The sequence below is a fragment of the Thamnophis sirtalis genome, unplaced genomic scaffold (assembly GCF_051295495.1).
Source record: "Thamnophis sirtalis isolate CommonGarterSnake01/CBP01778 unplaced genomic scaffold, rThaSir2_p1.2 scaffold_6, whole genome shotgun sequence".
Taxonomy (NCBI): Eukaryota; Metazoa; Chordata; class Lepidosauria; order Squamata; family Natricidae; genus Thamnophis; species Thamnophis sirtalis.
The window spans coordinates 106,584,603-106,607,961 of NW_028261386.1; the positions used below are offsets into that span (position 1 = coordinate 106,584,603).

Sequence of the window (23,359 nt, forward strand, 5' to 3'; positions counted from 1 at the left end):
AATTTGTCCAATTTCTCGCGGATAAAGTTGCTCGGCTTTGGACGGACCTGGACTCCAATTGCGCAGAGCCAGCCGAGGTACTGGGGGAGGGTCTTGAGCGACATCTTTGGATTGATTTTCAACTTGTTACTCCTGAGGAAGTGGACAAGGCCATGGGAGCTGTGAGTGCCTCCACGTGTGCGCTGGACCCATGCCCCTCCTGGCTGGTTGCGAACAGCAGGGAGGTGACACGGAGCTGAATCCAGGCGATAGTTACCGCCTCCCTTCGGGAGGGTTTCTTTCCCCCCGCATTAAAGGCGGCGATGGTGAGACCCCTCCTGAAGAAGCCATCTTTGGATCCAGCCATTCTAAAAAACTATCGTCCAGTCTCCAACCTCCCCTTTGTTGGGAAGGTTGTTGAGAAAGTGGTGGCCTCTCAGCTCCGGCGGTCCTTGGATGAAACCGATTATCTAGACTCCTTTCAGTCTGGATTCAGGCCTGGCTAAAGCACGGAAACTGCTTTGGTCGCACTGACCGATGATCTCTGGAGAGCCAGGGATGGGGGTCATGCCTCCGTCCTAGTGCTCCTTGACCTCTCAGCGGCCTTCGATACCATCAACCATAGTATCCTTCTGCGATGGTTGTGTGAGGTGGGGGTGGGAGGCACCGTTCTTCGGTGGTTCTCCTCCTACCTCTCGGACAGGTCGCAGTCAGTGTTGGTTGGAGGGCAGAGGTCGACCCTTAGGCCCTTAAGTATGGGGTGCCGCAGGGTTTGGTCCTGTCCCCCCTCCTGTTTAACATCTACATGAAGCCGCTGGGTGAGATCATTTGGCGGCACGGGATAAAATATCACCAGTACGCAGATGATACATAGCTGTATCTGTCCGCCCCGTGCCAACTCAGTGAAGCGGTTGAGGTGATGTGTCAGTGCCTGGAGGCTGTTAGGGTCTGGATGGGGGTAAACAAGCTTGCACTCAATCCTGACAAGACCGAGTGGCTGGTGTGTTTCCCTCCCAATAATTGGCCATGTATTCCATCTCTCAGGCTGGGGGGTGAAATTGTACACCCCTCAGACAGGGTTCGCAATTTGGAAGTCCTCCTGGACCCACAGCTGACTTTAGAACACCATTTGTCGGCTGTGACCAGGGGGGCATTTGCCCAGGTTCGCCTGGTGCACCAATTGTGTCCCTACCTGAACCGGGAGGCCCTCGCAACAGTCACTCACGCCCTTGTGACCTCAAGACTGGACTACTGCAATGCGCTCTACATGGGGCAGCCCCTGAAGAGCATTCGGAGACTTCAACTTGTCCAGAATGCAGCCGCGCGAGCGATTGTGGGTGCACCCCGGTACACCCACGTTACACCTATCCTCCGCAAGCTGCACTGGCTGCCTATTGGTTTCCGGATACGCTTCAAGGTGCTAGTCGTCACTTATAAAGCCCTTCATGGTATTGGACCTGGGTACTTGAGAGACCGCCTGTTGTCAATCACTTCCAACAGACCTATTAGATCCCACAGACTAGGCCTCCTCTGAATCCCATCCGCCGGCCAATGCCGATTGTCTACCACCCGGAGGAGGGCCTTCTCTGTGGCTGCTCCGGCCCTCTGGAACGAGCTCCCCGTGGAGATTCGGACCCTCACCACCCTTCAGGCTTTCCGCAAAGCCGTTAAAACCTGGCTGTTCCGGCAGGCCTGGGGCTGATGAGTTCCCATCCCCACTCGAATTGTGTGGCTGTTGACTGCTTTTAAATTGTCTCTGTTGTTTGTTTGTTGTCTCTTCCTTTTGTCTGTATTCCCTCCCCTGGGTCTGTTAGCCGCCCTGAGTCCCTCAGGGAATAGGGCGGCATACAAGTGAAATAAACCTTAAACCTTAATAAATAATTCTATATAACATGGTTGATTTGGTTTTGGATTAGCAGCATGCTTTTTAAAGCAGTGGTTGAACAAACAACGGCATAGTGTAAAATATGTCTGGCATGACTGAGTTCAGTTTATTACTCTACAATATGGGTACTTTGATTTTAGTATATGTTGTTCATATCCAGCCATTGATTTATGGCTCAGAAAAATCAGACAATTAAACAAGCCATATAGGAAGTTATACTATCGAAACCAGCGGGTCTAAAATGCACTTGTCATGCTTGATGTCAGCTTCCAACAACTGGCATTTATTTATAACTAAATATTCCAAAACATGCATGAATTCAACTAGAAAATAAGCAATAAAAGTCACCTCAAAGTTTATATTCATACACTGGATAATTGGTGGCATTTATAATGTACTAAAGTAAAAAAAAAAAAGAATCCACGGGGTGCAACTGATTCGCTGCATAAATGCCAGTTTGAAAACACTAGCGCGAGCCAGTACGAACAAAATCTGTTGATAGGTTAGACTCCGCCCCCAATAAACAGACGGGTGACATCCCCGTTCTTAGAACGCCAAATCCTCGGGAGCCAATGAAACGCCGCGTTTCGCCCAGCTCCCGGACGCTGCTGCTGTAGTTCTTCGGCCGCACGTGATCGTCTTCCTCAGTGGCAGGCGCGGAACTAGGAAGTGGTCGGTTTCTTTGTCGTCTTCCTCGCCCGCGGTGGCAGTTATGAGCTCGGCCACTCTGCTGCTGCTGCTGCTGCCCGGCATCTTGTTGGGCCTCTGTGCCGGGGAGAGTCTCATCCCCGGCCGACATCTGTTACTGCAAAGCGGTTTGGAAGAAATAGTTTTGGGAGGCCGACGTGGCGCCTGGCCCTTGGCCCTGGAGGACCTGTCTTCGCTCGAACCGGAGTTCTTAGGGGTCCCGCAGGAGCCGCAGCTGGATCCAGAGTGTAAGGAGCTCTTGAGTGCCTTCGCCAATAGGAGCATAATATTGGCTGGCTGCTTAATCCAGAACGCCCGGCCTGTGACGCTGTGCCAGAACTGCTATCATCAATTTGGGGAAGTCATGCAGCAGTTCGAGAACATCGAGGTGCGTGGATCGGGTTCCTTAAACACTGGGCTCAAGCATTAGAGTCTTTCCGTTTCCCCGGAACAGTTTTGCTCTATCGATGCTGTCCCACTATAGTCCCGCAAGTACTTCTTGTTGAAGCAATAAAGATTCTTGTGGTGCATTGTAGAATTTGTTGTTTTTGTGGATTGCAGTTGCATCGAATGAAGTGGGGTCTCTACTTATCTACATGTTGGTTAGACTCTATCGTTTAAGAGTCCAACAAGGCTAGTTGTGCAGCTGCCACCGAAAATCGTGGCAGTTTTTTTGGAAATTATAATTTGATTTGCTTGTTTTGTTGGCTACCCTTAAATTATCTTGAAATTTCAATGCTTGGGATAACACAGTGTGCTTTGTCTAAAAACACTGCCCATGGGTTTTTCAAAATTGTACTGGTGAAACCTTTTTATCTGGGGGGGAGGGGAGGCTCGTCCCTTATTACTGTGGAATAAAACCTGCAGCCTGCTTTCTGTGGCTGATGGGAACTCATGAAACAAGTGGGAGCTACAATAAACATATATAGCCTATCTTAGAGTAGATAGGTTTTTTCTGGGATGCAAATTAGATTTTGTTTTCCTTGTCAGTGGGATTGCTTATAAGTGTCTCTATCTTTGCAGCAAGGAGAATTAATTGGCGTTTGCTTTTGATAAAATATAAAGTTGTGAAGATGAATGCTTGGAGAGTCAATTTCTTTGCCCTCCTCAGCAAGTGACGACATCTGATTGATCTGCAAAGATGAGCAGTATCAGGCCTGCTTAGTAATTGGATAGGTAGGAGGACATTACAGGAGACTAGGCTACATTTGGAAGATGAAAAATACAATGACCAACCTCTTCCTTATCATGCCAAAAAGCCCTGTGCCTATATAAGCGTATGTCACTGGGAATGTGACTGAAAGGATAGTTTAGGCAAACTTTGAATTTGCCATTTTCCATATTCATATACAATAGGTATAGGCTTTTAATGAGCTATCCACATATTTATCCCCTGGTTTACAAATCCCAGACAGGCACAAAAACCTAAATTACTGAATACTTCATCGATCATTGTGGAAGGTATTCAGTCTGGTGTCTACAAATTCTGAAAAATTAGAAATAAGAAAAATCAACTGGCTTGACTGAATCTGAAAAAAAATCACATTGTCACTTTAAATTAAATTCAAATGTAGCAATTACTGCTTTGCATCAGGAGGAACTTAAGACAAAGCGTTATTGCTGGAAAAAGATAGAAGTATGCATTCCATCATATGATTTTTCACATGTTAAAAATCACAGAAATAGAAAATGTGCAAGAACTGATTGGAATGGAATGTTCTCTTGCATTGCAGCTTGTAAATAGAGTTAATCAAATAGATGCAAATACTTTTATTAATTAAGGATGGCTCAACTTCTCTTCCATACAGACCTGCTGGGGATGAGGGGACTTTCTAAAACAGATTTGGGAATTGTGGGGGGATTGGATGAAAGAGGATTCATTTGTATAAGTGGACCCACTTGGGCATTAATGAATTTTATCTCAGAATATTTTCATCAGCAAAATATTTTCAGAACATTTCTTTGTTTATAGAAAAAAAACATCACTAAAATATTTGCAAAATGCATGGATTTGAAATCCAAGTTACAAGAATGTCCCAAATGTCCTTTTTGAAGAGGCAACTGGACTTTCTTGTTCCAGTTGCCTCTTGAAAAAACACCTTTGGGATAATCATGACCTAGATGACTGAGAATCTCCATAGATATTAAGTTACAAGAATGTAGATATCTCAGCTTGTCATTTATATATTATAAAAAGACAAAGATATCTAGTGGAGAAACTTAAAAGATGTTCTCAGCAACTGGTGGATTAGCACAGAAATTCCTTTGAGAGCTGTTTCAGTTCCTGAGCAATTTAATTGGGAAAAGATGCCAGGGGCATCTTTTATGCCATTTATTTGGATAGTTCATGTATGTCCCAATTTTATTAGGAAGGTAACATGTTTATTTGTTCAAGTGAACTACAATGCAACACTATATTTACTCAGAAATAATGATTTCTAACCCAGTGGGGCCTTCCACAGTGGAAAGCTAGTTTATATAGGTTAGTAGCTTTAAAATGCAATCCTTCGATACCATAGGTATTGCATACTTGATTGCTGGATCTGCTAACAAATGATTTCTATATGTATATTTTCTCCTTTCAGAATACTACTAAGAGTAACCGATGTGCCCAAAGTCTCTTGATGTCAGACAGGCTGCAGATGGTTGCACTTGTGAACATGTTTTTTAATGACACATGGATAAAAGCTAACTGTGCAAGTATGTACTCTTTTGACTGCTTTCTTGTCTATATTTGAATATTCAATATGAATAAAAGACAGTATATATTTTTCTACTTTTTAAAAGCTATATAAAGGTAATACACAACACTTCAATATGTATGCTTCTTCTCTGGTGTTAGTTTTAATATAAGAGATAATGTTTCCCAGAGCTAAGTAATTGCTTGTTCATTGTTCTCAGTTTCTACAAATCCTGATTGAGTTCATATGCTTATGCCTTGCATAAGAATATTACTGTACAATGTATTGATTTGAACCCATAGAACACACACATAATAGTTTATAATTCACAGCAGCTGACTTTATACAATATACTAAGCTAAAGCCAAACAAACAAAACAACAGTATAATAAATATATTATTTCTGGAATGATCTGTGAGGAATGGACCAGGTGAAGAGGTGCAGGTAAACTGAGAACATGGCAATCCACCATGCTTATATGATAAGTCTGAAAAGCCTGTGTTTCTTTTGATGGAATGGCATATCCTTTTTAATGAGGTATATAGTATCTGCTGTGTTAGTCATATCTCTATTACCATTATTAGTTAAATGAACTTATTGATACTTTTGTTGCATAATCAGGGACACTGTGGTTATAGTTGTATTTCTCAATTGTTACTTTGATTCTGTTCATTAAAATAGGAAGGGAAATTACATGATGATGATTTAGAAAATATCTAAAATAATGTGCTGTTCATCATTGTTTAAAATCCATAAGCTTGCATCATGTGTGTATACACACATACATACAGTATATATGTATACATATGTAGATGTATATAATATGTATGTAGGAAAAGTGAGGGAAAAAGGGAAAATACAGTGTTTTACATAAATGTTTTGATAAACATGTATGTAAGGGGTGTTAAACTCACATGACCTATCAGGACTTTCTCCCCCTTTGCTAAACCAGGCATGGATGTGGCCAGCACATGATCCATCTGGCCCGCAGTCTGCGAGTTTGACAGCCCTAGTATATGTGTATGGGCTTTATTGATGTTTATACATTATGTTCACTGCCTAGAGATTGTAGGATGGGCCCATAGATTTGAGAAATAAATAGGACAATTAATGCATGAGGTTAAGGTACCAGGTAGGAAATCATGAGACTATGAGTTCTAGTTCTGCCTAAGGCATGAAAGCTGGATGACTTTAGGACTCTGTCTCAGCTCACCTTGCCTCACTGGGTTTTTGTGGAGAAAATAGGAGGAAGGAGTATAGGTATATTCATTGCCTTGAGTTGTTTATAAAAATAATAAAAGGCAGAATATAAAATTAATAAATACTGGACAGCCATGTAAACCATTTGAATGTATCATAATCAGCAACAGATAGTCTGACTCTGTAAGCAACTTGTTCATAAACTGCAAGTTGAATTAATTGCATGAAGCTTAATTATTTATTGGTTCTTGATGCATGATTATGTCAATATATGTGGACTTGTTCCAGCAATTCAGTGCTGTATAGGGAAATAGTGATAACCAAGAAAATACATTTTTACTGATACATACATGTAAATAGCTGTGCATGAAAGTTTATAGCCCTGTTGTTTCAATTTATCACAAGAGTGTTGTATAGCCATACAATTGACATTGAGTTGATGCATGTGATCCTTATTTATTTAAATTTCTAAGGCTGTTAGGCCATAATGATTTGAAAAACAATTCAAAACAATATAACACCTAGGGGGAAAAACAATGCCTCTAGAAACAATAAAATCCATGCATGCCCATAAGAGGCCCACCACATATGCTAGTCCAGGGCCTGGGGAAGAGCCAATTTTTGAGAGCCTATTTAAACAAGTTCAGGTAGGGGCCATACAGAACACTATGGGAGATACTGTTCTCAAGGACAAGCACTGCAACAGCATATTTGTGTATGAGTGTTCCTTTGGACATTGGATGTGAATATCCTTCTAGAATCTGTTTGTGTTAGCCCTTTGTTTTCTTGTTGTAGCTTATAATAGTAGAATCCTGAAAGACTGCCAGAGTTTTCCTCTGTCTCTGTTATATATCTCTTATACCATAAAAAATCAAGGTGGAGTTGAGTCTCTCTCTCATGCTCCTGTCTTTTATCATATTATGATGTTGTTTACAGTCTCTCTTATCTTTTAAGGATTCTGTTAATTGTTCTTGCATCCTCTTCATTTTTATCCCTGCATTCTTCTACAGTTGGTGGTTTTCATCTGCCAAAATGATGTTAAATAAAATGTTTCTAACGAACATACTTGATATGGAAGCTGATTTGAAAATCACCTTAAATTGTGTGTGTGTATTTTAGACAAATAACGGCTAATTTTGCCAAGCAAATATACTGCCTTTTTTACTTGTACTTAACACAGATTTGTAAAGGTAATTATAGTTCACTGGTGTATTGTGATAAGAATGACACATGGTTTGGCACAGCTGAAAGGCATGTTCAGAAGCCATATTTAATGGCTGTTGTTTAATATTAAACAATCGATGATCCTAACTGTAGTTTGCAGTTGCCTTTTTTCTAGAAGTCATAGTTGAGATTAAACCTCTATTCAAGAATTGGAGATGACACTGAACTTCATTATTTTTGTAACAAAAAGTAGACATACAACCTCCATAGTGCCACTGATGAAAAAGAGGACAGAGAATAGCATCCAGGCACAAGGTTTGTTGATATAAAAGAGTGAAGGTTCATTCTCTGAGCTTATTGGTTGGTTTCTGAACATTTCGTTACAAGGCTAGGTAACATCCTCAGAAGAGTTTGGGAAATGCCAGTGTCAGAATTCTTCTGTCTATAAGGGCTTCAGGTGTGGGTGTGTCAAGGGTTTTGTGATGCGTCAGCTTTAAATCATCAGTCAGTCTTGTGATGGGTCTTTGTCTCTGTGTGTGTGTGTAAATCTATCACATATATCATACTATATTTAGACTGATATTCTTATCACTACATGGCACTCAAAGTCAGTCTTACTCAGGAACAATTTATTAAAAATATACAGTATGTGAAAGTTATTTTATGTGAAAGAATAACTCATGAATGAAGGCAAATATACATATGTGTTGCTCTTCTGAGTTTTTGGACTTGTGCTGGAGCCCATCCTCGGGGAACTTCTCTCCACCGGAATGTGTGCTTTGGGCTATGCCATGTGCAGTATTTATATGCTGACTGGTTCTGTGTGGCCTCTAGCTGTTGATTAGATATTGATGGCTGGTCATTAAGCCATTGGCTGTTGTTTCTCTGTGCTGCCAAGTCCTAGACCTAGTCCAAAGCTTTAAGTACCTTCAGTTCAAAGAGTATAGAGGCCTCCTTGAGTTCTTTACAATTCAGATGCAACAATTTGACATTCTAAGGGGACAAGTAAATAAGGCTTTTTGTGTGTGAAAGAATAGCTTTTTAAAAAAAGAAACACTTTTTGAAGATGCCTTAAATGATAGTTACAGTATCTTAAGTTAGTAGTGGACAACTTGGTACTACACAGATATCTATCTGAGTGTGACTCCCACAGTCTTGCTGTTACTCATGCCAATTAAGGCTGATGAGATTTGGTTATTAAAGCATTTGGTATTTTAGCCCTCATTTGTTTCCTCTCTATGCTCCTCTTTACACAGAGTTGTTTTATGGAATCATACAAAGCCACTGTGGGTTATCTCAAAATTTACTTATGAGATCACTTTCTAATTTCATCCAATTGGGTAATTTCAAATGGTATAAGGACTACTAGTTAATGTCCATATCAATGTTAAAAGAGAAAATATAGATCATATGATAGAAGCCTGATACTGTTATGTACTACTGGATCAGAGGTGGGTTGCTGCCCGTTCGGCCCGGATTGGGCAAACCAGTAGTAGTAGCAGCAGGAGGCTCTGCCCACCATCTGGACGCTTCTGCGCATGTGCGCACAAACTGGTAATAAAACAATTAGCAACCCACCTCTGTACTGGATGCCTTGTTAAGCCTAGCCATTTATGTCCTCTTTGTTGAGTTTAAATATTCTCATCCTTCTCAATCTTACTGCTGCCTCTGATTCAACTGAGCTTTTCTCCTCCCCTATTTTCCTTTGTTTCTAAGCTTCTGCAATCCTAACTTCAGCAAGAAATTGTTCCACATGATTAATCTACTCTTTCACAGACTGGATTCACATTAGATGTTTGGCAAAAGGTGGTTTATTTCATTGTGGCATAGCGTGTTATCTATGCAAACATTGCATATTTTATAATCCCTAATTAAACAAATCATGGGTTAATGTGATTTGTGAATTTATTGTGTATTTCTGTCTCTTCCCCCCCCACCCCCAAGATCCTATTGTTTCCTGTGATTGTTTAGTGTCACTTATTTTGTGGTGATACACATTCTATATCTACCCTTCCACCTTCGGAAATCAAAAGCAGATTGTTTGGATGCCTCTTCCTATCCAGACATTTTTCCTTCCAAGCTGCCTTTTCCTTCACTGCTGTTACTCTCTGATAACACCAATATTACCTAGTCACCCCTACATTTCTATATCTTGTCAAATTATGACACTTTTCTTCTATTATTAAAAGAAAAAAATTCCTTCAATGAAAACTGTTGTCTATGTCCAGATCCCTCCACCCCCACCCCCAGTTGTATCCCCATGTTCACTTAAAACCATCTTGTTCCCTACTATAGGTTTCCTCATCTTTCTGATTAGCAACTTTACAATTTCCTTCATTTTATTGTTTTTCTTTTCAATAAGGTCACTTCTCTCATATTCTTTTGCTCCCTGTTATGTCTGGTATAACCCCCAGACCAACAACCCTTATTCCTGCTAAGCTTCTCTTCAAAACTCAGAATTTCTACCATTTTTTACCTTTCTACCATTTCTACCCCTATTTATTTTATCCTGGGGGTAGATTGAGCATTTTATTGCTTAATTTGGCAATATTTGACAACAAAGTTTCCAAGAATTTATAACACCTTTATTTTGGAATATATTTTTCCCCCATTTTTGGGGCAAAAGATCTGAGGTTTTGGCTTGTCACCAGGGTACCAACCTAGCCTCTCTTTTTTCCTCTTTCCCTTCCTCTTTCTTCCTAGCATCATCTTAGTGAAGGAAGAGTGCACTTAATGGGCAATGATGTTCCTCTCCCCCATCCCAATCAGATCCTGAAGTGTATGGAATCTATTTTAGATCCCCTCTTTTGGGGGTGGGTTTTTTATTTTTTTTGCTCTTTACAGAATTTCAGCAGCATGCCATCGGAGAACTGTATAAAGAAGAGAGAATTGTTTAAAGAAGGGATAACTGTAAAAAGAAGGGGACTGCATGTGATGATGTAGTGTCACTGATTGTGAATGCCTTAGCCTAGCTTTTGTCATCCTTTTCATTGCAGGTTCATAGATTATACTGTCATACTTACACAACTGAAAATTTAAAAGCAGAATAGCTATCTGTAAAATAAATAAGCCTTTATCTAAAATAGCCTTTTGGAAATAGATACTGGCAATTTATTGATGCTTTTGACTCTTCTTTCATAGATTGTTTAAAGGAGAAGAACGAAGGCTTATCAGCTAGTACAGTGACGTTCCTGGCCTTATACAATGAAACAATGACATGCTTTAAACAGAACCTCCAGGTACTTAATATTGTTTATTAAGGGTACCGTTGAGCCCTCTAATTGTGTAGTGAATTTCCCCCTTTTTTTTTCAGACCAAGGCGCTGCAAATATAATTTACCAACTCTTACACAGTTTAAGCAGATAAAACAATTATCTTTAAAATGCAGGTGTTCACTACTGAGAACCAAATGCATCCTAATTAATGTTCACCTCCATTTCATATGCAATTATGGCGCTGTTTTGGTTTCACAATAGTTGATAATTATATAGGAAGAGTCGTATAATCTCTTCATATAGTAAATCACTTTTTACATTATTCTAGGCCTTGTCACCTGATATAACTATATGGGTCATCTGGTATGTTATTGTAGTATGAGTTTAGTCGTGGATACATAGCTATTTAAAAAGTTGGTTTTTCACATATAGTATCTGCTATTAAAAGCTTTCTAAATCTAGTATCACTGTAAAGTTGGAAAGACATGGCCAACTTCTAGGATATGATCCAACTATGTTCAGAACTATTATGCTTTTTTATTCAAAACATCAGATCTGTATATCCCATATCTTAATTTATATCATCAAAGTGTTTATTGTTATGAAGGATGATATCAAAATTCTAACCAGAAGCTTAAAATAGTCTCTGTAGAAATCCAATTAATTTGTAATTTGCAAGGTATTTATCACTGCTCTCCCTTGATTGTTACATTTAGAATAGGAATCATATTCCTACTACTATAATATATGGCTGTGCAACCAAACCATGTATAATCATTGAACTATTTTGGCAAATCAGACATTAAAAAAATGAGGGAAAAAAATCTGTTTTTATTTTTTATTTCTTAGTAAAGAAGAAAATGCCAAGCCCAGTATTTATGATTTTACATTTAGTTTCAAATATTGAAAAATAGTCTTGTATTTTTGAATTCAATCAATTCTTTTCTCTTCTTATTGAAGAATAATGTGAGCATTTTATTTAGCCACAAAAGTGACTTTTTTGGGAACATTCCCTCCCCCCCCCCTTATATAGAAAAGTTAAGTACCTATGAACTATTCGAGAAGGCAAAGTTAGAATTAGTGGAGTTGCATAAGATTTTTTTCATTACTGAAGAATGAATGACACAGATGAATTAAATGGAACATTGGGTAGAATCAGAGTGAATTATGAGAAAACTCAGCTGAGAAGATTCTGAATTATAATAAAAGAAAAAAAAGTTATCAGGATAGGTATAGAATTAGAAAAAAATGGAACTTCATATAGAAACTTCTGTTCCCCATGTTTCCTTCCATGTGGAGGGAAAAAACCGCCAGTTCTATACATATTCACAGGAGGCATCTCAGTGTAATCTGCGGAAGCTGCTTAAAAAAACTTATTGTGATTGGGCACTTTTACCGTCAGGAAGGTGTGCAAATCTTTAATTGCCTTCAGTTGAGAGTATAGTGGGCCCCTTCAGAACTTTATATTTCAGATTCAACAAGTTGACATTCTCTTAAGAGGACAAGGAAAGGCTTCTGTTTGTGAACACTGCCTGCTTTACATATTTATTTTAAACACTCGGGTGAATTTACTCAACCTTCCATAATCCGTATACTCTGTGGACAAATTGGAAATTCTCTGATAATTTGAGGGATTTTTTTGCTGATTTTCAATTAATATGACCACCCATCTCAAATTCATGACTAACAAAATTTTAAATTAAAATGTAACTTAAAATTTTAAATTAAAAACTATATAAAAACCATAGAAGTACAATTAGTAGCTAAGGTAAAAAAAACCCATTAAGAGCAATTAACCCAATTACCTCATGGGCTTCACCCCATACCAATGATAGAACCATGCCTTTAAGACCTTACAAAAAGCAAGTTGGGTTGGGATTAATCCTGTTTCCTGAGGGCTGATATTTCAAAGGGCTAGTGCCATGAAGGAAAAGCCTTTCTTCTTGGATCCTGCCAGATAATATTCCCTGGTAAAGTCCCTGTCCTGCTGGAATTTATGGGATGATAGACATAATTGGGAAAAAAAAGTCCCTCAAAGAACTCAGCCTCATTCCTTGAAGGGTTTTATAGGTTATTACCAACACCTTGAATGTCCATGCTGCTGGATTCTGCATCAGCTGTAGTTTCCAGATAAAATGCATTGCTGTAGTCCATTTGGGAAGTAACCATAGCATGAGGGATTATGAGCAGGGTCTCTTGGTCAAAGAATGAACATAACTGGCACACAACAGAAAATTATGCAGTGTTCCTTCTGGCCACGGCTACTACTTGTTCTGTGATCAGGAGCTGCAGTTGAACTGGAAGATTCCCAAAATGCACACAGGGTCTGTTAGGGCAGAAGAATACTGACATTTTGCCACCATTACCACCCCAATCTTTTTTGAAGATTGTGTATATTTAAATACATCCTCTGTATTTATATTATCCCTGATACTGAATAATATAGTACTTTTCCGTTCATTTGTCTTTTTCTTCTGTTTTTCATGTTTCACTGTTGATCAGATATCAAATGTTAAAATGTGCTGTTGTGGTGGGTTCTGCTATACCAAAACAAAGTACTGATTGTTGATGTAACAGTCATTAACATAACTGTTTTGCATTGATGTGAGAATAGTCAGGAGCTATTGAATAATGAGCATTGTCAGCAGGAGGTAAATGAAAAGAATAGCGGAAGTTGGACAAGAATGGATATACTGACAGCTTGAAAACATATTAATTATTTTCACCCAACATCCTAGTTGCTGCATTTTGGCAGCATTTATCTTTCACATCACATTCTGCAATTTCCTCGCAACCCATACTTTTAAGATATCTTACAAGATAACTCCATACCTTCCTGAATTGCTGATGTGACAACTTGCCTCTCCTTAAGTATTAACATCATGTACCTATTTAGTTTTAGAGGAAGGGAGCAATCATGAACTCAGAATTGTGTGTGTTTGTGTATCTGTGTGTGCATGGCCCTGCTTGCATGCTTGCCTTCAAGTCCCTTTTCTTGCTACTGATTTTGGAAGTGTTTTATCATTGTTTCCTTCCTAGGGCTAAGAGAAAGTGATTGGCTCAGGATCATGCAACTGGCTTTGGGCCAAGGCAGGATTAGATTAGTTTCCTGTTTCTAGTCTGGGGCCTTAACTATTACACCAGACTGGATCCATTAGTTCAGGAGTTTCCTATAAAAGGATGACTATTACATCACAGGAATAACAATAATATAACGATATGAATATTTACCAAAAGTTTTAGTTAGACTTTCAGGTGAGATCCTGAGAATGATAAATCTTGGCCATAGTGAATATTTGCTTAGATTTGCTCTATAAAATATTTATTAATGATATTGTATCATAAAGACTCACTAAACCAGGGAGCTTAAGGAACCCATGCATCTAAATCTTTATTTGTATTTTTTGGAGTGTTTCTTCGGTAGAAAATAGTGGTAGTCCTCAACTAACAACCATTAATTCAGCAACTATTCAAAGTCACAACGGCACTGAAAAAAATTACTTACAATTGATTCTCAAATTTATGACTGTCTCAACATCCTTATGGTCACATGATCAAATTTTGAGTGCTTGGCAAAATGGCATGTATTTATGACTATTGCATGGTCCTGGAGGTTATGTAATTGCCATTTGCAATCTTTCAAGTTGGCTTCTGATGTTAATGAGGGGAGCTGGATTCGCTTAATGACAACATGATTCACTTAACAACTGTGATTCACAACTGTGGCGAAAATGTCATAAAACTAGGCATGAGTCACTTAATATCCACCTTGTTTAGCAATGGAAATTCTAGTCACTATTGTAGTACAGGTTGAAGACTGACTGTAGGAATTTCCATTTATCTTGCAATTGTTTTTTTGAAAATTGTGGCAGTCTTTTGCGTTTGGATTCAAACTCATTTTGAATTTTCTAATCTGTTATTTTAAAAAATAATGTCTTGGTTTATACTGTACGGCCAGGAAGGAAACCTGCTACCAAGTAACTACTCAGTGGTCTGCAAGAATTGCAATGCTACATACAAAAACTTGAGTTCCCACTACAGTAAGATGCAGAGGAGTGGGCAGCATGAAGAATCTGAAGAACAGTTTCATTTGTGCATTGATATAGAGGATGCAGTAAGTCTTACTTTCTATTTTACTTTCCTTATTTGTATCATATCTCAATATACTCTAGTGCAGTGCTGAAAAGGGAGTGTGGGTGGGTGGGTGCGGCACCGAGTGCCAAAAAGGGAAAACACAGTTTTTTAAATAATACAATAATAAGGGTCGTTCCTGATAAAGGAAGCCTTTTAATGTAGTTTGCTAGTTCATATAGGCTTCTGAAATGACTTGATGCCACTTAATCAATTCTACATATATTGATAATAATTTGAATAAACCTATTTCAGGCCTTTTGGTACTTTCCAAGGCTAAATGGCTGAAAACCCACCAGTGTTTCATCTTACAGTAAAAACATCTTTTTCTGGCTGTCCAGTTTTGTATTGTCACCTCCTGAATATCCAGTCTCTGTTTACCTCACTGGCTGGTTTCTCAAAGGGGATTAATTGACAGGGATGTCTTTTGCCCATATACTGTGATGTGTTGGCAGTGATGAGGCATATTGCTAGGTGCAGGCTTAGGTCCCATCAGCCATTTATATTAACCTTCTATTGTACTTCTGTGGACATCCTTCTGACATTTTCTTAATATGGATCCACTGAGAGGTTTTCATTTGTTTTGTTTTAAGACTTTCTTCAAGACACATGAATTTGGCATCTTCTATATAGCATCCAAATAAGCAGATGCTCTTACTAATATATGAAATGATTGGATTGTAGTTAATACAAATTTAAACGTTGAACTATGAAAGAACACCCTTAACAAAGCACTTGACTACTACATTTAAAGCTTTTCACGGTGGACATTTTAAAATATATCTGAAAACCCATGACATTGCTAAATTTGCAAGTGCCATTAAGGATGGCCTGATAATTGTAAATACTATGTTGCATCTTATCCAGGGAAGCAGGATCTGTACCCAGTAAAAGCTAGACATATTGATGCTCATTCAATGCAAAAATTTGCAATGTACTCAAATATTGATGATTTCTCAGATGTCTTAATTTCCTTGGTGTTTTTTTTTGTACAATTGTATCCTTCTAGATGAACATCACACAAAGGCTGTGGAGCACAACTTTTAATTGTTCTGTCCCTTGCACAGATACAGTGCCAGTGATTGCAGTTTCTTTGTTCATTTTCTTTCTACCACTTGTTTTCTACTTGAGTACCTTTCTTCACTCAAAGCAGAAAAAACGTGTCCTGATTCTGGGTAAGTAAAATTAACAAATCTTTATGGTTTCTATTGGGATTGAAATAAAAAAAAAGGTTACAATGCTGAAAGTGGTTTTTGCATCTAAATGGCATGATGCCCAATGTTGGGTGTTTTGGAATTTGGGACTCTGTTCACAATCTAATTAGAATAATTTGGTTTGGAAGTCGATAATGCATCATTTGATTCCGTCCCACTGCTGTACTCTTTGAGTGACTAATAAAGCCTTTCTGAGTCAAAGGTGGCAATTCAGATGGAACAAATCAGACAATTGGATGATTTTCTGCTATCTTTTTTTTAAGGTAGTAAGTAGAGGCAGCTTACTATCTAGTTAACTCTTTCTGAACAATATACCTAGCATATTGTTGAACATCTGTGATTAGCAATATCATATACAGTATTCTACTATTTATTTATAAAAATATTTGGGTGCCATGATTTAAATAAATGATGTGAAGAAGTCTCTCTTCATAGTATGGTCAAGTTACTGTATATAGGAATAACTGTCTCATATAATTTGACTGTATATGTTGGCTGTTTTGATACTTGGAATAATTCGACAGTTGATAAAAATGAACAAATAAACATGTCGCCCAGATAAAATAGAGGTCCACCTTGCAATTTAAAAAAGAATTCAATTTTCATTTGAGCATGGACAGCAATTATCTCATTTTCAGATTTGTAATTTTGTGTATTTCTGGTTCACTCTTGAATGTGATTTCTTAAGTTTAAATGGTGGCCAAGAGTACTTTTGCTCCTGGAAATTAGACCAGACCACAATGAAATAGGCCTTCGTATTCTGTTGTACTCTGTTTACAACTCCCTTTGAACTTGTCTAAATTTTAAGATCTATTGCAAAACCCCTTCTCCATCTTTTGCCATGGGAAAACGAGGAAAGGTCTTCTCAATAGTTCCTCATCAGCTTTGCGCCTCTTTGCACTGATTGGCTAGAATAATTCTCTATCTAAAACAAAGCAACGTTATTCTTCTGATTGATTTGTAACTATAATGTGGGATTTTTTGTATTATCACTATTTTTGATATTCACTGTGGGAAAGTATGAGGTCTCACCATGCTGTTGTATAAATGATACAAATTTAATTGGTAATTCAATGATATCATAACAAATATACTATTACTTATGACTTGTTTCAGATGCCTCTCCATACAAAATCTGTTTCTTGGGTCTTAGATTTCTTGTATGAATATGCTATTTGTGAGATTTTATGCTTTTTTGTGGGATTTTATGCTTTTTTTCTCTTTCTAGGTAAGCGAATTCACTCAAATGCCAGCTTTGCGAACATCCAAGATAAATCCAACTGAGATTGAGATGAAATGGGATATTAATTTGATTGCTCTGAAGACAATTATAATTTAACTTTACATTATGCTGTAATAAAAGACTGTGTGTCTCAGATAGGTGTATGCACTATTGTGCAATAGTTCTCGGGGATGATATGACCTCCAGAAACAAAAAAGAAACTATATTCTCTCCTTCAATCCTTCTTGAACTTTTGTCTTACTTCCTGATTGGTAAAGTTTTTATACTTTATATAATGGATTAATAACATTGACTTCCATGTATGATGAGCTTATGTGAACATTCCTTTCTAATTCTTACCTGAATGCTGATTTATTTAAAAGTTATCATTATTTAAAAATGAAAAAAATGAATTCAATGGCTTAATATTTATCAGCAGACAAATCTTAGTGTTTAGTCTACATTGCTACTAAAAATGCTGTTTGACTCATAGAAATAAAATGTGAATTTTATATAGTATATTGCTGGCAATAAAAATGATTATTAGAATTATAATAATTACAGAGTTCGACTTAAGGAAAAATGTCATGTCTTGATATTTCTAGTGTAGTATACTTGAATAAGCTCTTATCTCTATTGACTGGTTAAAAGCAAGATTAAACTAATGGAAAGTCTGTTACTTAAATATTCTCTAACCCTAAAATTATTTTTTATGAAGTGGCTTTTTATGTAAGGGTACATAGCATATTTATTAGAATTTACAGGCAGTATTTTATTGCATTTGTATATATTGCTTCGGAAAAGTTACTTAAATTAAAACGAAGGGGAAAAAAAGCTCAACAGTTTGTGGGGGAAATTGGGTTAAGAGGATAGAAAGAATTAACATGTGCAGTATAGGAAAATAGTGTCATAGTATTTAAATAACGAAGAATATTGATAGATTTGTCTAACATTTTTTAAGAAATAAATATGAAGACAATTGTAGGCTCTTGGTATCTGTTTGTAGAAAAACTTAGTGATTTAATAAAAGGTACATTTATAATGCAATCTTGGGGTTTCTGGGAGGCCATAGAAATACTGCACATTTCTCTCTGCAGGTGGAGAAGAAACTGCTAAAATGGTTCTCTTAAATAGTGTAGGATAGTCCTCAGCTAAAGTTGCCTTGTCAGCCATGCTTGCATCCAGCATTAATAAGAAAATGAAAGCATTGGGGAAAAGTCAAGGGTGTCATTGGACAAGATTTAGCTGGGCTCATACATCATATTGAACTGTGATTCTTTTAAATAATAGTTTGTTCAAGAAACCAAAATTGACTTGGTTTTTATGTTAAGCTAAGGGTGAAGAATCCAGTCCCTCATTACCTCATTTGAGGATGGGCTAAAATTTTTGGAACCATTTTTTTTGGAGGGATTAAAGCTATTCTTAAAAACTCTTAAATCCCCTCTAATAGACTATTGTTTCATTGTGGGTGAATGAGCCTTCTAAATCATTGCTCTTGGTGCTGGAATAAATGGAGAACTTCTGAAGTTTGTAGAGTTATTGTCCGTTTTCTTAGATCTAATGAAAAGCAACATTAAGAGTAAGGATTTTGTTTAAAATAAAATTTCCTTATTTCCTCCCCTATCTATTTAGTGCTGAATCAACATAAAAATAATTTGCATATGGATTATGCTGTATATTCAGTTGTTTAATCAGTTATTTCTGCCTAAGAAGGCAAAAGTTCTTGCATGGCACTCCTAAATAGTTTGCAGAATTTCTTTTTAAGTAGCTTGGTGGAAGCAGCATTAGATTACTGTTGGAAAAGTAAGGGCATAATACCAAACAGCTTCTAATGAATGAAAAATGCATGGGGGTGGGGTGGGATTGGGGAATATATCCAATTTTAAATGTCATTGTTTCATCCTAAAACTAAATTTTGCCATCTGAATCACAATTGGCTCATGATGCTTGTTCAGTGCAGATTTGGAAAAAGTTGGGGTGTTAAGCCATTCTTAATCAAATGAACTGCTCTGATTGATGCTGAGTTGCTGGCTATATTTTAATGAGATCCACACACACTTATGACTGCATAATAGTATTAGTGACAAGCTAATTATATTTGATCAGCAGGGCTAAGCTGATTTGAAATAAAAATATGCTGACTTCAAGAGAGTTCTGGATTTGGGCCAGAATTACAAAATTGAGCAGGTAATGATTGTAGAACATGACCTCTATGTTGGATGAAATAATAGAAATAAGAGCAGATGTAGCATAGGTCCTGAAAAAGATTTGTATGTCACTGATACAATAATCTGCCTATTAGCGTGTTTTTATATTTTAAGATAGTTATTTTTTCTGTTCAGATTTCAAGACATGTAGATTTAGCTACGTCCTGCCCTTTAATAGCATTCACTTGATTTGAGGCATCACATGATGGGGAATGGCTCAAAGCAATCTTTTATTTATGCTGTGAGAGATTTTGTGCATATAAAGGCACAGAATGACAGATTTTCTTATTAAAGACTTTTGCACTAAATATGTCTAAAAGTCACTACTCCCTAGAATGGTGGTTAAGCACTTTTCAAAAAAGGTATTTTGATGTAGTTGGTTTTATGATTTTCTTAGTATTTGAGCAAAATGGAAATAACTTTCTATTGTTTTTCTGTATAAATGTAAAAAAGGAGAGACCTAAGTTATTTTTAAACGTGAATATAGCAGTTTTATGATACAATGATGTATTTTTCATATTGTTTAAAATTGTACATGATATATACATACCTTGTTAATGGATTTTCCCTTGTCATTGGTTTTAATTTTAAACTTTATGTACATGTAAAACTTCTCCAATAAAAAGCCAGAAAAGTGTAATAAACACGTTTTTTACAATTACTTTGAATTGTAGATTAATTGTATTTATTTTACTGAGAGGATGGCTGTTGAAAAATAATATACATTGGTATTTTTTTATCTGTGACAAAAAAATTCTATTCCAGTATTGGGTGTCAGAACTTTTACTTATATAATGCAACATTTCATTTCCTGTCAAAGTGTTTCATTATATACAGAAAAACATAATTATACATTATATGCAGAATGTAATTAGATATAGAAAAACATGATGAATTCCTTGTTCTGTTGTGTACAGCACCATCAGCCAGCATAAGTATTCTTGCTGGGGATGAGTTCTAGTCCAGCATGTCTGCAGGAGAAAAGGTTAAGAAAGGCTGATAAGGTGTTTTGGGTCATCCAAAACCTGGTTCTATTCATTTTTCTCAAATTGATTTTACTTTCATTAGTCATAAAACATACTAATTTCTCCACATATTTCTGTGAAGGTAGTTTATATATTATACAATTAAGTTCAGTCTAATTGTGAAGTATGAATGCATTTGATGTGTACCAGTTACACTGTTGTAAATTTTCTGATAGCGTGCATGTGTAAAAATTTCAAGATAGTAAAATATGCTTGTCATTGAACCATTGACGCAAAGAGACTATTCCTCTTCTCTGTAATGCATTTAAACTTTTGAGATGCACATGATAAAATAATGTCATTGGCTTAGATAATATGCTGGTGTAATTGCTAAATAGTTATTTTGCACACAAAACAAACTTATACAAATATGTCTACTGGGAAATGCTCTTTTCAGTAGTGGAGAAAGTCCACTGATGAACTTTCCTTCTACAGAAAGGCAACAGTGATTTTTAAAAATTTCCTCTTCATCCCTCTCCCAGTAACACTCCTCATACACAATTCTGAAGACTTAGTCAATTAAAAAATATTTTTGGGAATATGGAGAACCACAGAGTGAAAATAAAGTGATCTAAATTCTCTCTGGCCTCACATTAGACCAGTGGAGTAACTCACGTGATTTCATTCTGGGCACCTCTGGATCAGTCCCCTTTATAGTTGGACTGATTTATCAAATCTTTTTGATAAAATTCTAGAACTGTCTTTCTGGACACATCTAAATTGAAATGTAACCCAGTGCTTATCTAACAACTACTGGGATAGTTAGCATAAGACACCTAACAAATGGGCTCATATTTCATGCTGGGCTAAGTCAAGCCACTCTGAATTAACCATAATATGTGACTGGACATTGTTCTCATACTCATTAGGAGACCAAAAGTCTGTAGACTGCAAGAAAATGGGAGAAAATAGGGTGTCCAGAATTACAAAACCACAGTCCTAGGCTAGCCAAAATAATACCAATTACTCTGAAAATACTCTTCCTGATTAAATTGCTTTTGCAGTGCTTCATTCTTGTGGAATGCACTCCTAACCATTTTCATGGATTAAGAGACATTCCTCTACTTACGAACAGGTTATGTTCCAAGATGCTGTTTGTAAGTCCGTTTTCACAAGTAAGTCCAAACAAACATTAAAACCACTCTTGTGCTGAATTCCAGTTAGTCACAGTTGCTGCCATACACACACACTTAGTCAGTAAATAACTAAACAGGAAACAATATGCAAGCAAAAGTCAGGAGAAGGTGGGAAAGGGTTAGTTTATAGTGCACCGTCTGACTTCCAGGCTCATCTATGTTGGCATTGCAAGCAGGTTTGTTCTTGGTGATAAAAATTCATAACTTGAAAGTTTGTAAATAGAATAATGTAGATGTTTAGAAGCCTTCAAAGAATAGTTTGATTTATTAATTTTTACTCAATTAAATAGTTTTAATGAGTTTTTAAAATTAAAATGTTTAATGTTTACATTAAAACGTTCAATCTACAGTAAGTTTTAATATAAACTGCCCTAAACTGTTGCCAAATGGTCACAACCCCAGTTTCTCCACGTCCATTTATTAAGAATAATGTGCTAATAACTTTGAGAAGAAACAGAGGAAAAATTGATCCTACTTACAGTTTGATCTCAACATTCCATTAATTTTTAGAAGATTCTGGTTTTTATTGAACTATTTTATCTGAGAGATACAGGGAAATAATGGAACAATTCTTGTTCAATAAGGTTTATAACTGGCATCCTTTCTTAGTATCTATCTAGAGTTCTAATAGCCTCTGAATAATGAAAGAAATGGATAGTGTAAAGGATGTCTGTCTTTAAAAAAATACATTATGCTTTAAATATTGTTTTTAATGAATTGACACATTGTATGTGAGAGCAATTTGTCCTTCATGTTTGCTGCCTAATGTATAAGCATATGGCTTCAGAAGAGAGACTTAATGGTATGTCTGCCTCTTATGGTCTCCTTAATCAAGTGCTTGGATCTATTTCCTCTTTCCAATACCATTCCTTAGAAAAAGAGAGGGAAGATATGAAGTACCATTTCTATTTTGCACCAATTATGCTCTATATATGGAGCATTATGTTTTTTAGAGAAATGTTTAGGAGATCATTGCACGTAAATGTGGCAATTTTATCAACTGCTTAAAGATATTTCTTTGAAATGAAAGAGTTGACTCTTAGCATCTAAGAGTAGCCCGCTGTGGATAACCAGGTTGAACTCAGGTAAGTTTGATATTGCTGCTTTCAGGATCACTATAAGTAATTCACTTCGCCAATGCTTATGGTATCTGCATTTATTTTGCCATATTATTGTATCATTTTAAAATGCTGAAAATATGTTGTTGTTGGGTTCAGGCTGGGTTCATGTATCATTGCTAAATTATAATGTGATTTCTTGAATATTATGGAATTTGTGGCAAATACAGGTGGTCTTTGATTTACAGCCATTCATTTAGTTACAGTCCTGTCAATTCCAATCAAAGGCGATGCTATAGGTGTAGAACAGAATTTTAGGGCCTTGTGAGAAAGACAGTCATGTCCACCAATGCTTGCTGGAGTGTTCTTTTGGGAATCGGTTGCTTTAGGAAGTGTATTATGTTAGCAGAAGATACTTTATGGCCTCAAGCCTGGGGCACGAATTGAAAATGATTGATATTTTCTTGGTACCTTTTCTGCTCAGAAGATAAAAATCCTTGACATCTGAACAAGATCAGAGAGCAGGTGAAGACCAAGATATTTTGTACTTCTTA

At 37.0% G+C, this 23,359-nt stretch overlaps 1 protein-coding gene across 1 annotated transcript; it reads left to right on the plus strand.

Moving 5' to 3' along the window:
* Positions 1–2,501: 2,501 nt before the first annotated feature.
* Positions 2,502–20,230, plus strand: OSTM1 (osteoclastogenesis associated transmembrane protein 1). The gene is made up of 6 exons (XM_014061517.2): positions 2,502–2,939; positions 5,137–5,251; positions 10,739–10,836; positions 14,771–14,926; positions 15,953–16,118; positions 17,386–20,230. Exons 1-6 carry the CDS (start codon positions 2,577–2,579, stop codon positions 17,439–17,441), a joined length of 954 nt encoding a protein of 317 aa, XP_013916992.2. The 5' UTR covers positions 2,502–2,576; the 3' UTR covers positions 17,442–20,230.
* The last annotated feature ends 3,129 nt before the right edge of the window (positions 20,231–23,359 follow it).